General features: G+C 40.4%; 1 protein-coding gene across 2 annotated transcripts in view; it reads right to left on the bottom strand.

Annotated features, from left to right (window-relative positions):
• Positions 1-20,070, bottom strand: part of LOC139462195 (rho family-interacting cell polarization regulator 2-like) — a 127,438-nt gene that overhangs the window by 74,292 nt on the left and 33,076 nt on the right. The window contains exon 1 of one of the 2 annotated variants that reach the window (XM_071243765.1): positions 19,112-19,190. The exons of the other annotated variant lie outside the window; for it this stretch is intronic. Coding sequence (XP_071099866.1) covers positions 19,112-19,190 — 79 coding nt within the window. Of the gene's footprint in view, positions 1-19,111; positions 19,191-20,070 lie in introns of those variants that run through there. 2 annotated transcript variants of the gene reach the window in all.

The raw sequence follows: 20,070 nt of genomic DNA, 5'->3' as shown, positions 1-20,070 counted from the left end.
CTCGGTAAAAACAGTTTACTGATTGTTAGTTTTGTCAATAAGTGGTACTCAGTGGAAACATCTCATCTTAACGTACACTCTTCTCCATATGTTTCTGTGGTTTGCGTTTCTTTTGGTGGTGAGTATATAACTCACATATACCGTCAACTGGTCACTGTATGGTACCTCCCCATGGCTGTCCTTATCATCGAGGTACACAGTGAATATCTCTGACATGAATCCAATTTTTACGATGGACCGAGAACCAGAGTAAAATTGGGCTATCGATGTTTATTTATCAATTCTCTGATCTAACAGGTCAATGAACTTGTCCATTTTCATTTTAAAAGATGATTTCTTTGATTTTCATCCCCCCGCACCCCACTTATTGTAGCTAACATGCTACAGATGAAGGAAATCAGTGTTTTGCCTTTTTTGTTTACTATATACCTGGTCCTGTCTGACATATGCTTCACGTGGATCCAAACTGTCAACAGTTTAGGTACAGATGCAGATGAACAGCTGAACAGCTTGAGTGAAAGTCAGAAAATTATTTAAGTTTTTAAATTTAAATTTATTTAGTGAAAGTCAGAAAATTATTTAACTTTTTAAATTTAAATTTATTTAGGCTGGGAACTGAACATGAAAACAAAACGAGAAAAGAGCCATGTTTAAGTATCTTGTCAAATCCACTTACACTATCTATCCAGAATGAGGTGTTTAAGGCATCTGGTGCTCCCATCAATACATTTGCTGTCAAGAATCAATTTGTAAAGCACTCTAAAATTTCCGATATTCACATCAACCTATTCCTTTCCACACTTGTGTATCTTGACAAATACATACACTTAACATGTTTAAGCAGTCAATTGGAAATAGAAAAATCATGCTGAGTTGAGAGACGTCCAGACCATGCGAGCAATATTTTCATCACAGCAACAGCTCCCTTGACTCCTGGTAAAACAACCGAACGTGCCTTCTGCAGCCTACAGTTCACAAATCGACACGCGTTTCATAGATTTAGAATCATGTAATACCATTGCAGTATCAGCATAATCACCAAAGTACAATAACATAAGTTAGTTTGCCCCTTTCAAACAGATATTTTTTATAAATTACATTTTATGAACATCAATATACTAAAATATTAAGAGGATGGTCAAATAAAAATCTTACCATATGGTGGATAGCGCCTGTTAGGAAGGCCTTTCAACCAATGAAGAACAAGATTTAGGGTATTTTCATCTTTTAACGACGCCTTTCCATCTTTTACATCCTGTGAGAGTTGAGCGAGCTGGATATATCGAGCTGCCAGCTCATGTTCGCGGGTCGTTGCCCATTTCTTCTCCTCAGGACAAACTGCTCTTACCATTGTTCCGATAAATGATTTTTCTTTTCAAGACAAAACGGTAATGAACCTGTGCTTCCAACTGCTAGGAAGGTCTGACAAAGAAGTGAAGTCTATCTTGGCATCAATATTGTTTCAAGGCCAAAAAACAATGGTCCGAAGGTCAAGAAAATTCTCAGATTCCTAATGCTGAAAATAGTCGAAGTGTAAATCAGTGGCTCTCTAAAAGACAGCCGCAAAGAAAGTCACAGGTCCTTGACAAGGTCGCCACATCAATTGTCCCCAGATAGGTCGTGATGGTCTCAATACAAGTGGGAATCTCTGCACAGTTGATCTGAACTCCAATACAGTCTTAGGTCAGATATTTCACACAGGTTATTGAAATGTCATCGACAAAAGATACGAAGCTGTTGATCTTGGCTGGGAAACATATCTCAAACACACGTGAATACAACCTTTATGAAAACCAAAGTTCCCAAAATGAAATATTGGAAACTTTTGCCACGGAGTTATAAATATCATATAACCATCCCAAAGCAGGACTTCAAAGACATCGGCGACCGCGAGATACTCAGCGGTGGCAGTGAATCCAACGCCGTGAGTTCGACTGCAGCAGAGGGAGCAAGTCATGCACAGGGAGCCAGAGAGCAGAATGATTGTGAATCAAGACAGCAGCAGGTTTTGTCCCAACAACAGGCCACTGATCAATCAAAGCAGGCTCAATGTACACGCAAGACACCGCAACATGACAAATAAACAGCCGTGGCAGTATCCGTGGTTGGAGTGGCAGACGTATCGACACCTTCGTCTAACCAACCACACTACTCCGGACAAGTACATACAGCGCTCCTTAAAAGTCGGCAGCAAAGGTTTAAGAAAAGGCTTAATTAGTTTGAATGTCTTGTCCACGTGTCGGTCTCACTTCTCCAAAGCATGCTCCAGAAAAGTGTCATTGTGTGTCCAAAGGATAACGTATTTGTATTTTTCTATTTGACTTGTGCCTTCTGGCTGGCCACCGGAATGTCTTGTAATTTCATGAGCAGAGAGTTATTTTTCTTTACAGCACTGACTCAAATTCTTATGCACACAATTTGAGTAATATTATTTGAACTCTCACCACATCTCTCTCAGCTGCTCTGCATCTGCCACTGATCAGCAAAATAGAATTACAAAGGTGTTTATACGCCAATATTTCAGTGACAGTGATATCAGATGTCATTTCCTCGGCAATATCATCAGATGGAAAATTGAAATTTCTTAAGAGCTTTTGGGCGGAATTGTTGACAACCTTCTTGAAGGGTTTCCTTGATGAGGGTTTGCTCATGATGACAGATCTGTTCTAATATGATCAGTTGTGTGGGAAACGGTTTTCTGTTGACAAAACTTCAAAGCTGCTTCCAAGTATGTTCAATCACTTCTTCTTTATGAATTTGCTTTACACAAGAAAGACATCCTGACTCAAGGACAATAATTGAATTACACATTTCTGGAAAATTTTAGCAATTTTCTGGTAACTCACATTTTTGGTTACCATAGATACTGGAACGCAATTTACAGAACAAATTGATGATGAAGCAGAGACAACACTTCCTGCAGACCCAATTCCAAAATACTGCGTCCTATGCGCCTACAAATTTACAATGGGTGCAACACATTTACAAAAAATTATCAAAAATGAGATGCAAAAAAGCATTGCTGTTTTAATACCGTATTTTCTTGAGTATAGTGCGCACCCCCCTCTAGCGGGTTCAATATTTTGGAAAAAAAGAAATTTGAATATTATGCACAGAAAAAATGTAAACCGTACCCTTTCAGCGAAGTCCGGCAAACGAACGGGTGCTGAGAAACTTCCGTCAGTACAAATTCGAAATTTGAGATAAAAAAATCACCAGACATGTTTATTTACCGTTTAAATAGTATTGATTGTTCTGCTAGGCATTGTTTTATATCTAGGGATTAAGATTGCCTTGTGTATTTTCTCGTAAACTAAGCCGGAAACAGCAATCAGCTGTACACACGTTTTCTTGGAATCGACCGGTGATTCGGTCAAGACACACCCAATGATATAACTTTATAGGATTTTTAATGCAAGGATCGGCAACAATTGTATCTGAAACTATTTTATTTATCAGGAATAATATATTCCATTATTTTCTTAATTTAATGCAGCCTTTACTAAACATATTTAAAATAATAATAACCCTAAGCGAAGCAGCTGATCGCTATTCCCGGGTATTATTTTTTACATGGAACATGTCTGACCAGTCACCGTCAAGGCTCACGCGCACGGGATCATTAATTAATTAATTAATTAAATTTATCAAAATTGGAGATTGCATGTTACATCTAATGATGTTTCTATTCTGGTCAGAACACTCAAAGTATAGTAAATGTGTAAATGGTTGATTGTCACCAATCTAACATTGAAATACCCATCAATAATAATCAGTTTAAGGGTTCTGTGTATGTGCAGTGGAATGACATCAATGACATTTCAGAACATCAAGTGAAGTGTGACCCAGGTAGCCATGCTCATGACTTGGGTTGGTTCGTTGTTTAACGCTGCACTCAGCAATATTCCTGCTATTTGGCGGCGGTCTATAAATAATCGAGTCTGGACCACACAATCCAGTGATTAATATCATCCTTATTGATCCATGCAATTGAGATCGATGACATGCATCAACCAAGTCAGCAAGCCTTCATGACTACCCGATCCTGTTAGTCGCCTCTTACAACAAGCATAGTTGTCTTTTACGGCAAGCATGGGTTGCTGAAGACCTATTTTACTCCTGGTCTTCATGAGTTGCTGAAGACCTATTCTACCCCGGATCTTCATGGGTTGCTGAAGACCTATTCTACCCGTGATCTTCAAGGGTCTGCAGTGATATGACATCAATAACATTTTCAGACATCAAGTGAAGTGTGGCACAGGTAGCCATGCTCATGACTTGGGACCCCAAATATGTTTTAATGAGAATACCCTGCTTTAGAAAAGCAAAAGATGCCAGCAAAATGGTAATCAGGCCACAAAAAATCAAATTGATCATGAGGGAGTGAAAGGCTAAGCAGTGAGTACATTAGGTGAACTTTGGCTTTGCATCGAACAGCATTGAACAGTATTTCAGCTTTACCATGGGGTGTGAGCTTATTGTGGGATGAAAGGTTGAAGAGATGTAGGTGCTAGATACTTATCACTTGAGTAAAACCTATCTCCACAGAGTATGGTGCTGACAAACCTTGAAACATGACGGTAAATCTGGGATTCAAACCCACAATCATGGGTCTGTGGCACACTCATGGGACTACTCTGCACAATTATCGCTCAATTACACTCCAGTGAACAATGTTTTATTTCTTTTACAAATGAAGCCATTGATACTAGTATCAGATAAGATCATAACTGTGAAAATGCATTTAGAATATAACAAAAATGTAATTTCACAACAAAAAGGAAAGTGCTAGACACTAAAACATGGTACACATTCACAGGACTTACCAATTGGTTTCAATATCACTTTCCTTCCAACTTCATGACAAATCATAAGCCAATGACACATTGAAGTTCAAAATATAGCAGCCCTCGAAAAACATACCAAGAAGTCAACAATGAAACCTGATGAAAAAGAATCCAAGAATAGAGAATCTCCGTGAATGCAAACATTACCTTCAGGTTCCTTGTCCGGGAACAGCAATCGCTGGGATGTCGACCGAGCCACAAAACTGATTGATCTCCATTTTTTCTGGCATGAAAATATACTGGGGGTTCTCTTAATGTTAGTTTCAAACATTTTATCCAGGTACGTTGGCACTTCGGACAGAGCAAAGTCACTCTGCTAATGGGCAGCAGGATCTACACATCAATGTCCACCCAGATCAAGTCCTCATCACAACTGAACACCACAGCAGTGATCTCACAACTGACCACAACACTTATCTTTGCCACTCAAAGCTGTAAAACCACTTACACTCACTCAACCACGACAATCATTTCATCAAATTGACAAACATCAACTTATGATACAATAAATGTAAATAATTGCCCTATTAACAAGATAAAAATAATTCATTTAAATAATCCATATTTTTAACTTTAACACACACAAATGAATAAAATGTGTCAGAAGGTTTACAGTAACATTCCTTTAAAGTTGCCAGCAGTGTACAAGAAACTCACTTTGCATGTTTTTCCCCAGGTAGAACAATAGGGAAGGTGAGGCTGATTGGAGCATTGTGTGGGACAATGGCCTGCACAGGTAATCAGACAATACAGTCAGTGGTTGCTCCAGCTTGTTTGTCACAACACTGACAAGTCACCCACATTATGCCATTCATACACTTTTGTCCTCTGGGTAAGCTAAGTGAAGCAGTATCAAAATATTGTTGAAGTTATGTCCAAAACTTTTCATACATCATTCCAAAGATTTTCGTCTTGGGGTTACCCGTTTGACAGTGCATGTAACTTTTTCTTGTTGTCTATGTGTAATTGTATGTGTGTATGTATGTATGCTCCAGGCTATATTCTAAATTTCTTGTTTGCAACAATGGTGAGCTGAGCTGTTTTGCCATTAGGGGAACATCTGCCCATGAACCCAAGGCAATATTGAGAGTGAGTGAGTGAGTTGGGTTTTATGCAATATCATGACAGGGACACAAGGTGAGGTGAGGTGAAGTGAAATTGGGTTTAACGTCTCGTCCAAGATTATTGCACTTATATAGCAGCGTGCATGCATGTGTGTGTCCGGACTGATGCCGATTTATAGTACTAGCACACTTAGATACCATGCCGCAGTTTAACATGAATACCTCACTCAGACACAGTATACTGACTCCGAGCCGACCAGTCCTTGTTTTAGCCCCTTAATGCCAAGCGCCAGACAGGGTAACAACAAGTACCATCTTTTAACGTCTTTTGGTATGACGCGGTCGGGGATCAAACCCCGTACCTTCCTCTCTCCGGGCGGACGCTCTACTCTAGACCACGGAGGCGATTGCAGGGACACAAGAGCCGCAATGGGGTATAACATTCAAGACATTACACTACATCAGGGCATGTCTTGACTGTCGATCCCCAATCACGTATCTTGGCTAAGGGACACTTAAACTGGGCTTCACACAATGTACCCATGTGGGGAATTGAACCCACGGCTTCAGCTATGTGTGCTTGCTTTAAACACTAGGCTCCCTCACCACCCCTTGTGTTTGAGTGAGTGAGTTTGTTTTACGCCGCTATTAGCAATATTCCAGCAATATCACGGCGGGGGACACCAGAAATGGGCTTCACACATTGTACCCATGTCAGGATTCGAACCCGGGTCTTCAGCGTGACGAGCGAACGCTTTAACCACTAGGCTACCCGACCGCCCCTAGTGTCTGAGGAATTGGTTGGTATTTCATCATCGATCATTGGTCTTAGCTGTTTTGTTTTATTCATCAGTCATATCAAATTTTGAATACCATCAAATTTATTTTTTCTCTCCAGAAGTTACTTTAGAATATGGATAATACCTGTTTGTATTGTGATTTTGTACTTAAAAAATTAAAAAGTCTAAAGCTTTATATGAAAATGAATGTTGATTTGCATTATATTATTAGTTTTGAAATGTCAAGGTTTACCAGACAAAATTAATGGTTTAAAATACACGAAAAAAAAATTGATTTGTTTTATTTCTAATAACATTTTTCTCTGCAATGAAGTATTATGGCCAACCATAATCAACAATAATCGATCACCAAAACATCATCAAAAACACTGGTAAGTGTATTACTGCATTACGTCACAAATTCAGGTCAATAAAATAAACTTTGATAAAAGAAAAAACATAATTTTCTGCTATATGATCAATTTAAAAACCAATAGAATATACAAGAGAAACGATTTTACATCTTTACAAAAAATACATTTGTTACATCACTGACTGAATTCTTACGAAGAAAAGCTCAATGTAAAGCAACGTTTACTTATTTGCAGGTAGCCAGTTTAAACAAACGTTGGAAATGTGACGTTTGACATCATCCGCCCATGCCCATTGTTTTCAATTCATTTCACTAATTTTATTTCATCATGTAGCTAGTCAGTATTCTACCTTAAGCCTAAAGCACACCCCCAGACACACAGGCTTCATGACTACGCATACATGGAGCAAGGCAACAATGCAGGTGAGCTCATCCAGTCCCACTGTTTCACCTCCCAGGTATCTCCTCTGTCCCCATTGTTACCTGGTGGGGGGCAGGGTCTTAACTTCATCTTAAACACGGACTGATCCTTGCCCATGGTCATCAGCACACCTTGATGCTGAACGTCACTGAATACTGACGATTACAATTGTGTTCATGACTCATGACTTGCCAGTCTTTTGTTTGAATCTTCGTCTCAGACTTCCCACACTTCTCAATGTCTGTCTACTGCTCTGTAATGTCGCAGCTCACTTGTTACTTGGACCCGGAAAATGTCACATTCCCATATTTGTCTAGAAATTGTACAACACGTTAAATGTCAAACTACGTTTTTAGTGATTTTCATTTTTATTTAGATTTACATCATCTGTCTCTGACTATAGCCACCAGTCTGAAGTTCAACCGTTCTTCCCAGGCTCTTTCTAATGACTTCTGTAAATGCTGTTCATACGGAAAATAATACTATCCTGGCAACTTTTGGTCTAGCGGATACAGTGTCTGCCCGGAGAGTGGAAGGTCGGTGGTTCAATCTCCCGTTGCATCATACCAAAGATGTGAAAAGATGGTACTTGTTGTTACCCAGCACTGTACTCGGCATTAAGGGGCTAAAACAAGGACGTATACTCTGTCTGAGTGGGGTATTCATGTTAAACTGCGGCATGGCTAGCACTTTAAAACCAGCATTAGTCCGGACAAGCTCAGGAAGACAGGGGAGACATTGATATATCAGTGCAATAATCACCTCAACTACCTCTCGAAGTTCAAGGTGAGGTGAGGTGAAATGGGGTTTAATGGGGTTTAACGTCGCGTCCAAGATTATTGCACTTATATAGCGACGTGCATGTACGTGTGTGTGTTTGTGTGGCTGCTTGTGGGACACGGGTGGCCCAGTTCTCTGAGGCAGAGTTGCGTCCCTTGGGCATGCCAGAAACCTATGATGGTGGGTTCAAATCCCAGTTCACCCCATTTGTGTTTCTAGGATTGTCCGCACCATACCCGTGCTCATTGGTTTCACAAAAGTGGTAAATATCTGAGGCCTGCATCACTTCGAGCTTTTCTCAGACATTTAGCTGACTCTGTGATACAATTGGAATACTGTTAAAAGCATTGTTAAACCAAATTCATTCACAATAACAGTAGCATAAGCACACTATTATAGGTTTTGTCTTACCAATTACATCCTGGCATACCATCCTATTATAGAGGTTTATAATTATAGAATTTACCTCACCTGTTACAGATATAATGCAATTTGTCTCACCTGTTACAGGTACTGTCAAGTTTGTCTCACCTGTGACACATATTATAGAGTTTGTCTCACCTGTTACAGGTATTATAGAATATTGTCTTACCTGTGACAGGTATTTTATTTGTCTCACCTGTGACATGTAACTTAGAGCTTGTCTCACCTGTGATAGGTATTTTGCAGTTTGTCTCACCTGTGACAGGTATTATGTTTGCCTCACCTCTGACAGGTATTTTACAGTTTGTCTCACAGGCTTTTTATTTGTCTCACCTGTGACATGTAACTTAGAGCTTGTATCACCTGTGACAGGTATTTTACAGTTTGTCTCACCTGTGACAGGTATTATGTTTGCCTCACCTCTGACAGGTATTTTACAGTTTGTCTCACCTGTGGCAGGTATTATGTTTGTCTCACCTGTGAAAGGTATTATTGAGTTTGTCTTACCTGTGACAGGTATCTGCTCTAGCGTATACTTTGATGGCAGGTGGTTGACGTTCCACATTGACACGGATTTGCGCGGCACGTACATCGTCATATACATCCAGAGTCCCACAGGCAGGTAAATCCACAACGATCATCCACAGGTGTTTCACAGACTTATCCAAAAAGTTAGTATTATAAAAAGTCCTTATCCGTTTTCCAAAACGGCAAATATAACTCTGATGGATTTAAATGCTTCCTTCATAAAACCTCAAGAATATTAGATTACAAAGTTTCACAACCATTTGACACCTCACACAAGTTATCGTCACGATCTGGTATCGTGACCACAATCTCCACCCAAGTTTGAAAAAGTTCAAAATCCAAAATCACAAAACAATGTCACCACGAACACAGTTAAAAAAATTACAATAAAAATTCTCCTCACAAGTAGCCACCTATACTAACTGATCCAAATACCTGCACCACGACAAAAAATAGATTCCACGATATAGGAAGTGTTTTGTCAACAAGTAGAACTGGAGAAACTAGAAGATCAAGAGACGTATTCGCCGGTCTGTCAAGTAGCACGCATAGTCCCATCATGTAGCCTCGTCCCTCGTTTTGCATGCATACCACCTATCACTGGATACCTGCCAACCCCCTGCTACCTGACTGAAATTCACATCAAGTGCCACGCCCACTAGTTCCACGGATCATATATCAGATGCCTGTGAAACCTGATACACACACAGTGACAATCAACAAGTCGAAATTATTTTTCGGGTAGATATATGACCGTTTGTTTTTCTTGGTATCAGCCAATAGTTTGTGACACGGGACATATTGTTCCTGTCAAATCGCTGACACAGTAAGCAATGGCTTGCCACACTTGTGGCATGAAGTAATGGGGCGTTTTAATAACTGTAGCTCGCTTAAACTCATATTTAATTGCCACTCTCATGAAATGTCACACCGCGAGAATACATCACTTAAATGAAAACTGATTTCTTTTAGACATACTTTAACATTAAAATACTCATATTTCTTATGTAACTATTTATAGATCATACGAATACATGAATGTTTCAGAGGTTTGATGTACAGTGACGTATATTTGACTGCATGATTATTTATTTGAAGGAGTGGTTCATTTCATACTGAAAGTCGTATCAGCAAATATGTGACTGGTGTATGCATCAAGAGTACCTGCATAATTTGAGTAAACTCTGTTTTAATATTTATAATTTTACATTACACAAAACACACTTATTCAAATAAAGACCCCAAATCCATATCGGGTAGGACACTTTTTTACAAAAAGTTTCTCCTTTTCAACCATAGACTTATAATGTCAGCACCAACATTTCATCGTGAAGTTAACAAACTTTCAAATAAAGTGAATAATTAGGTCTATTCCGATTGCCTGACCAATCCCACTTTTAGTACCAGCCTTGACAAATACATTCCAGTTTGATCAAATACTGGATAAATATAACAAAGCTGTAATTCAACAGCTAGTTAACAAACTTGCACGTTCCATAACATAAAACTAAAACATGAACCGGTTAATCTCTTGTACCAATTCACACTTAATCATCATTTTTAACACCAAAAAAATAAAACTAAATAAAAGTGTTGATTTGGTCTTTACCAATTATTTCTATTTGTTTATTTGTTTGCCTGTTTACTTGTTTATTTGTTTACTTGTTTACCAGCACTTCACACTGCACATTCAGAGAACCTAAGGGGGACACCGGTGGCCCAGTCGTCTGAGTGAGTTGTTACATTTGACTACTTTCTAAACGGGACTGTGTATTCACAACACTGTAAAGTTTTCAACCACAGAGCTATGATTAGTCAAAACATATAAACGTTCCACACTTCACCATTTGTTCACGATAATCGTCCTTATGCCTCTTTACAAGTCTGTTTGAATCACAGTTCACCCTGATGATGTTTCTAGGTTTGTCAGCACCATACCCGTGCTCGTGGGTTTCACCAAAGTGGGAAACGTCTTAGACCTGCATCACTTCGGGCTTTCCTCCCACATTAAGCTGACACGCCATGATACAACTTGAATACTGTTAAACGCGGCGTTAAACCCAACTCACTCACTCACTTTACAAGTCTCCGACTGTTGACATGAATGCTTGTATTATTCCCACACTTGACATTCCACCTACTCCACAAGCAGAGAGGCCCATAAAGGTTGACTCTATCTAGGAAAGGGTGTCAATACAAGTCTGCCTCACTGAGAATGGAAGTAGCTGTAATGTAAGTACTTTCAACAATACAAATCGCTCACAGTGTACGCGACCTCTTGTGAGAAAATGAATAGTGATAAAATCACTGCTGTTGACCTGTTTGCCGATACTCAAAGATTATGAAGTCAAGACTCGGGGGGCTTCATTGATAAGACTATTTAATACCTCGTCCTACTTGACAGGGAAAATGTGAAGTTAAGTGAGATTCTAATAATAGCTTCAGATAAGACCTTACCTTTGCATAAACAGGTATACTAAAGTGTACAAGGCTTTCTTCCAAACTTGTGATCACTGATCACTGCAATTATCATTCATACACAAATTATTCTTTATCAAAGTGCGTTTGTGTTTTTCGCCACATTCTGCAATATTCCATCTACTGTATTCGACATAATAAGCGCCCAGGGTGCTCTCAAAATTAGAAATAGAGGGCTCTTATTAGAATATATATTTTTGAGTTCAAAGAGCGTAAATCTCGTGGTTTATGCTGAAATGTTTATAAACGACAGATATATTTTTTGCCATAATTTAATTGCCCATAATTAAGGGTGCATATAACAAACGTATTATGCACGAATAAATAGCCTTGTGTACATTTATCAATCAGAAGGGGTGCTAATTAGGATTCTTCACTAGCCAGTATATTAACAAATATCGCCGTGGGCGCTTATTTGAGCAGGGCGCTTAATACGTCGAATACGGTATATGACAACGGCTTGTCAATAATCAAGTCTGAACAAGACAGTCCAATGATTGATATTATGAAAAAAGGTCCACACACTTGTGATACCATGACTCACAATGAACCAAGTCAGTGAAATCACCAAACCTGACTACCCAATCAATTTAGTTGCCTCTTATGACCAGTATAGGTTGCTTGGGGCAAATTCTAACATAGCATCCCCACTGTGTTCCTTCTCAAAGGAAAGAAACCCGAAAAGAGACCCGTGAAGATTCCGGGGTAGAATAGGTCTTCCGCAACCCATGCTTGCCGTAAAAGGTGACTATGCTTGTTGTAAAAGGCGACTAACGGGATCGGGTGGTCAGGCTCGCTGACTTGGTTGATGCATGTCATCGTTCCCAATTGCGTGGATCGATGCTCATGATATCAATCACTGGATTGTCTGGTCCAGATTCCATTATTTACAGACCGCCGTCATATAGCTGGAATATTGCTGAGTGCGGCGTTAAACAACAAACAAAACAAAAAAAAAATCCTTCTCTAAGATTGAGTGAGTGAGTGAGTGAGTGAGTGAGTGAGTATGGTTTTACGCCGCTTTTAGCAATATTCCAGCAATATCACGGAGGGGGACACCATCAATGGGCTTCATACATTGTACCCATGTCGGGAATCGAACCTGGGTCTTCGGCGTGATGAGCAAACGCTTTAACCACTAGGCTACCCGACTGCCCCCAAGTGGGTGAGTGACTAGACATTGTCACATACACCTTGAGCAACGTTCCAGCCACTTGATACAGGGCACACCAAGCCCGCCTTCACACAGTGTATGGAATCAAATTTGTTTTATGCGTGACAAGCAATGGTGGGTAAACCACCACTTCAACCCACTTGTCAGAGTGAGTGAGTGAGTTGGGTTTAACGCCACTTTTAATAGAATTCCAGTTATATCACAGCGTGTCAGCTTAATGTGGGAGGAAAGCCCGGAGTGATGCAGGTCTCAGACGTTTACCACTTCGGTGAAACCCACGAGCACGGGTATGGTGCTGACAAACCTAGAAACATAATCGGGACGAACCGGGATTCGAACCCACAATCAAAGTTTTCTGGCGTGCCCAAGGGATGCAACTCTGCACAGCGAATCGCGGCGCCTTAGACGACTGGGCCACCCGTGCCCCCTTATCATTAAAGAAGCCATGTGACCTACATTCCAATAATATTATAATTAACAAAGTTTCCCTATATATTCTAGTTTTTTTACTTTGTGAGTAGGAGGTTGTAAGATGTAGCATATAACAGGCCAGCAGCATCATGAAGAACTTGATTCATCTCATCATATTTGGAGCAGACCTTCATATTGAAAAAATATATTGTCCCCCAAAACTCCCCCCCCCCCCCCAAAAAAAAATAATTAAACTTCAGACTGTTGTAAATGTAGAAATTGCCTGGCGCAAACATTACATTGCTGCAAGGTGTTTTTCTTTAAAAATATTATTCAGGCTCACAGTTTAAAATTAAAATTTCTGGTTTTGTAGCTGAAAAATATCTAATCTCAATAAAATATCCCAGGAACCTCCAGAATATCGAATGGTTGGTCGGGATAAAACAAGGACTAGTCGACTTGAGTCAGTATATAGTGTTTGAGTCGGGTATCCATGTTTATTATGAACAACCTCATTTCACCTCACCTCATTTCACCTCACCTCACCCACCCCAGTGATGATGATGGTGAGACAAATTCTAATAACTCACCCCTGGCAACAGGTGACCCATGAAATAGAAATCACTGAACCAATGTTCGTCAAACACCATGAAGAAAATGTAGGTCCCATTTAGCCCAAGTAAGTGAGGGTTGGGTGCCACGTGAGCATTAACTCAAGAGCCATCCATGGTGCAGACAAACCAAAGATCAGTCATAATCATGATGAAACTGGGATTCAAACCCATGACCAGAGGATCCTGGACTGAACCATGTGCCCTGACTCATAGTGTGAGTGAGTTGGGTTTTAACAATATTCCTTCTGACTTTTATATGTTTGAATAAAGATAAAACTTCAGTCAACTTAGTGTATGCATGACCAGATTGTCTATGGCTACGGTCAAACTATTCCAAATCAGAAATTTTGTACCTACCTCTTGAGACCTACAGTGGGTACCCACGTAGGGTGGGGAAATAGGTCGGTGGGTACCTGGATTGTAAATTTGAACTCGTCCCAACCCTAACTGGTACACATACCTTTTAATGCAAACACAATGCCAAACATCAATATATTTCCAGTGATTTAATTTCCAAAGGTACTTCACGTTCAACAGCAGATCAGAAGATCCAAGATATTCCCAACCATCCCCATTCTGATCAACCCTTGCCACAGTACTACATTCCTGGTTTATAACACAGAACTGTCATAATAAACATCAGACAGTTGATACAAAATGGTACTAAATCAAGCCATCTCTTCCAAACTGAAGAGTTTTGCTATCTGTCTACAGACAAATGACAGCTCACAAACAACGCACATGTCATAAATCTCCCACTCCGGACAACCACATAACTATAACTGAGAGATGTGTTAATGTCAACACACAAAGCCACATGTGTTGGAAATATGATCTGATTGGCCTGGTAAATACAGCTTTGTAAACATGCACTTTAATCTTTTGATTTCTTTCTTAACATAAAGATTATTCTGTTAGATTCTCTGTTGAAATAAGTCCAAGCCAGCATATTTGTTGGAAACCATGACAAAAGAAAACGTAATCCACTGATTTCACACAAGACTTTTCACAGTACCAGAATTACAGCAGCATTAGGCATGTGAGTGAGTTAGTGAGTTTAGTTTAACGTCATATCGAGAAGAGGGATGCAGAGTTAAAAAAAGTTTGTTGAAATGAATGTTATTATTTTGTTACAAACATATCCTAGTTCTAAGTTACTGAAGTTAAAAAGTAGAAAGATAGAACACGTAATAAAGTAATCATATAGGCAGCAGTTAAGTAGTTGGGGGTGGGGGATGTTAAGTTTTCTCCTGTGATCTAGTAAAGCAAATCTATTTGCGGCCAACTTCCTGTGTATAATGTGCCTATTATGCAGCATTGTGATCACACATCCAACTAAATGGCGAGAGACTTCAAAGTTGTCAAAATGTGGGGGAAAGTCTGATGTATGGGTCTTTTTCGGATAAAAAAAAAAGGAAACTTGATCAGAAAATCAAAGCTGATATCGCATACCACAACAAATTACAGATGAAGGTGAGGTGAAATGGGGTTTAACGTCGCGTTCAAGATTATTACACGTATATAGCGACGTGTGTTTGTGTGTGTGGCTGCTTGTACTAGTCCGCTCTCCGGGCGGACGCTCTACCACAAGACCACGGAGGCGGTCCAATTACAGATGAAAGAACAGTACATTGTGGTACATATTGTAATACATGAATAATTAATTGAAAATGAAATACAGAAATCGGACACCTCACTAATGTTTTCCGACTCATAAAATCAACTTTTCAGGTAATAAACCAATTCAAGGAACTAAATAAACTGCTCTTATCGTGATATTTTACTCTGAAAATGAACACGATCTCCATCATGAGTTGCCTCTCAAAACAGGCATAGGATGCTGGCGACCTCTCTAACCCAGAACTCCAACAGGGTTGTATGATGTAAGATATCTATCTGTGTGAGTGTGTGTGTGTGTGTGTGTGTGTGTGTGTGTGTGTGTGTGTGTGTGTGTGTGTGTGTGTGTGTGTGAGTGAGTGAGTGGGTGGGTGGGTGGGTGGGTGTTTGAGTGAGTGAGTCAGTGAGTCAGTCAGTGAGTCAGTTTTAGCAATGTTCCAGCAATATGACGGCGGGGGATACCAGACATGGTACCTATGTGGGGAATTGAACCAAGGCCTTTGACGTGAAGAGTAAATGCTTTAACCATTAGGCTACATACCACCCCATAAGATATCTATCTGCTCACAAAAAATCTGTACAACCTTTTGCCTTGGAAATGGAAAATTTAATTTTTAAAAATTCTTGAATGGCAAAAGCCACCAGTAGTGCAGGCCTGATGTACATACAGAGGATCAGGTAGAAGTCTGGGAACAGTTCATGAGTGAGTGAGTATGGTTTTACGCCGCTTTTAGCAATATTCCAGCAATATCACGGCAGGGAACACCAGAAATGGGCTTCACACATTGTAACCATGTCAGGAATCGAACCCGGATCTTCGGCGTGACGAGCGAACGCTTTAACCACTAGGCTACCCGACCGCCCCGGAAACAGTTCATGAGTACGTGTTGCTCCAGACACAAAATATGACGGATGGAGAGGGGCTAATTATGCCACTTTTCCCCTTGTGTTCACTACTTCCTAGTTTCATATCTCTTCCTGTATACTTCATACAGAAATTGTTTGATAGGCATTACTTGGAAGTCCACAATTTTTATGAATCACAACTTCTTTAATACTGGGAAAAGCGAAGTTTCGGTATAGATCCTTATACCGTTGTCAAGCAAGACTGGATAAGGGACATAGTACAGAATATATATCATAGGTGGAGGATTAACAGTAGAGGATTAACAGTAACAACAATTGCATACATGCGTGGGATAACATTGGTAGGTGTTGTGACAGCATTATCCCTTTGTTGTCAAGTAGAGCAGGACATGCTTACCCTTTTCGCGAACACCTGGTGTCATCGCTGATTTTCAGTGGTCCATTCATATAATATTCAATATATACTCAACAACAAAAGTTCCTGTGACACCAATAATTAAGTGTATTTTTCAAACAAGTAAAGTTTGGTTTTCAATATTGTAGTATATGTATGGAATCAAGTCACAAAACGCAACTGCTACAGAAAAGCATGCATTCCATGCCAAAGTTGACTTATACAAGTCCCATGCATTTCACTGCCCAAGAATGGGTATAAAAACATGTGCGTTAACAGGATTCCATATGCATTGTTTAGCATCGTGCTGACAACAACCACTCAGAAAAACAACAAATTACTCAATTATTCAACATTACGAAATGCCACGCCTGTCCGAAAATGAGCATCTGCGAGCCAATGGTATGCTTGAAGCAGGATCGAGTCAACGTGATGTTGCAAGACAATTTAAAGTCTACAGAAACACCATTTGGTGTTTATGGCAACGTTGGCAACAGACGAATGTAGCCAGAAACCATCCTCAGAGTGGCAGGCCACGCGTAACCAATAATTGACAAGACAACTGGAGTCAAACAACACACCTACGAAATCGATTCCAGCCAGCAACAGTGACTGCAAGAAGCATCCCTGGCATTCGACGAATATCTTCACAAAACATACGTCGTCGCCTCAGATGTGCAGGGATTGTCGCCAGAAGACCCACCAGACGTCCCATTTAGACAGGAAACCACCGTCAAGCACGTCTACAGTGGTGCAGACAATGTCTACGCTGGACGGCCATGCAGTGGGGACAAGTTCTATTCACTGACCTCAGCCACAGCGATGGGCGGATTCGAGTGTATCGACGTCGAGGTGAACGTTACGTCAATCATTGTCATGGAAGATGGGTTCGTGGACGGCAGCGTTATGGTATGGGGTGGGATTACAGCAAGACAGAGGACCCGTTTGATAGTGGTAGAGGGAAATCTCAATGGACAGTGCTACCACGGCGAGATCATCGGCCCTGTTGTTCTACCATTTTTGCGTCGTCATGGCACAGGCATTATCTCTCCACGTGACAACGCCCGGCCTCATATTGCTCGAATGTCATCGCCTGGCCCGCTTGCTCACCTGATCTCTCACCAATCGAGCACATGTGGGATGAGATGGATCAGCGCATTCAACATCAACCACGAGTTCCACAGACACTCCAGGAACTTCGAAACATCCTCCAGCAGATATGGACAGATATCCCACAGAAGTTTGTGCGACACATGGTCCATTCCATGAGACGAAGATGTATTGCTTGCATCACAGCCAGAGGTGGACACACACGCTATTGATTTGTAAATTGAAATTTTGGCATGTTCATGTTTTTTATGAAATCACAAATTTTCTGAAGTCAGTATGGCAAATTAAACCATTTGAACACTTACAGGAATCTTTTATCTGTTGCAAACCGAAATTGTTCCAGATTTGGTAAAAAACATAACTTTGCATTAAATCTTACTCAATGTCACAGGAACTTTTCCTGTTCAGCATAATTCTCCTGCATTGACATTTCATATTTACACCACAGTCAGCGATCATATCAGCCTGTAAATAATAGTCTGAGTAATAATGGTCCAGTTCAATGCTGAGGGCATCAGGAGACACCAGTCAGCCATGAACCGTGACCAGGGAACCTATCTGCCGTGTGCTTGGGACTTATTGCTTGGATCTTGCTATGTCCAGTCTTCAAACACTTATCAGTGCTAATTACAACCACCTCCCCCCATTGTTGGCTTCCATTGTCTGTTGCTAATCACCTATCAGCGCCAATGGCTTCCTTTGTTAGCTTGTACCCTTTGTTATTTTCCACCTTTTGTCATCTTATTAATTTTGTTGTCTTTACATGTGCATATATATGCGCTCTGCCGCATGGCATTCATCTCAAAATTCCCAAATTATATATAAGCAACCCCTAAAGCCCCCTCTTAGGGTTGTACAGGCCACCTTCGCCCCTTTCGGAAACACATTAAATGGCCTGGCCGGGCCCGTGTGCGAAATACGCATCAGTCGGAAAGCGCACGTTAAATCTCCAAAGTAAGTAAGTAAGGCATTCATTCACCTGATGAAGGAGTAAGCATATACTCCGAAACGTTGTGCTCCTTATAATAAAGAAGTTGACATCCATATATTCTCTTCCTTAAAAGTATCCAGCACACTGGTTCGGTGACTTGGTTGATTGTGTGTCATCATTTCCCGATGTCATAATATATCAATCACTGGTCTGTCTGGTCCAGACTTGATTATTTACAGGCTACATTATGTAGCAGGAATATTTTGGTATTAAACATCATAAACAACATAGACAACTTACCTTTCGCAGACAATAAACAAACATCGTAACTTTTCCTAAATCGTTTCCGACGAAAGCGTTTGTGTATAAACTCCAACATGATATCATATCCCAATGGTAACAAGGCCTACTCCTTGTTGGGTTGGTATTGAAGCATTGGTGTGAAGTGCCACTAGGTGTTATTTGATGTGAAGGAGAGAAGGAAACAGTTCTACATTAACAACAGGAAGTCACCAGGGAATACTGGACACCCAGAGAGACGGGGTCTGTGGCAACCGAGGCACAGTGTGATTAGACCTTGAAAAAATGTCTCATTTCAAGTGGTGTGATTCATGTTTTGTGGGATAATACTAAATAGTTGCGAATTTGTCAATATTGCCAGAGGTGGTCACATTGTTTTGTTTCAGTGGAGAGATATGGTGGAGTATTTACATCAGAACCTGTATTTTGAATTCAGAGCTGTTGCTTTGTACTGTGTTTGTGAGTAAGGGACATTGTTTGAAATAGTTTGAGCTTAAGAGTGACTGGGGATTTATGATTGTTGCTTAACGCGGCAAATAAAAGGCCCCCAGCAACCTATGCCTGTTCCACGAAGTGAAGAAATTGATCAGTGGTCAGGCTTGGTGACTTTTCGTGTCCCACATTCTCTAACTCTCACATTCTTTCATTCACACTCTCACTCCCTATCACATTCATCCACTCAAATGTTCACTCACTGTCAAATATCAGGACAAATTACCACTATTTCTATTCTTAACTTAGTCCTTCTAGCACATCACCGAGCACACCATTACACAACTGAGTTGGTCACAGAATGAAGCCCGAGCATGCCATTACACAACTGTCTGAAACCCGAGCACACCATTACACAACTGTCTGAGTTGGGTCACAGAATGAAACCCGAGCACGCCATTACACAACTGTCTGAAACCCGAGCACACCATTACAGAACAGTCTGAGTTGGTCACAGAATGAAACCG

The sequence above is a fragment of the Haliotis cracherodii genome, unplaced genomic scaffold (assembly GCF_022045235.1).
Source record: "Haliotis cracherodii isolate W230 unplaced genomic scaffold, xgHalCrac1.p SCAF_15, whole genome shotgun sequence".
Classification (NCBI taxonomy): Eukaryota; Metazoa; Mollusca; class Gastropoda; order Lepetellida; family Haliotidae; genus Haliotis; species Haliotis cracherodii.
The sequence above is the reverse complement of the archived record's forward strand: the minus strand, read 5'-3'. Positions and strand labels throughout refer to the sequence as shown.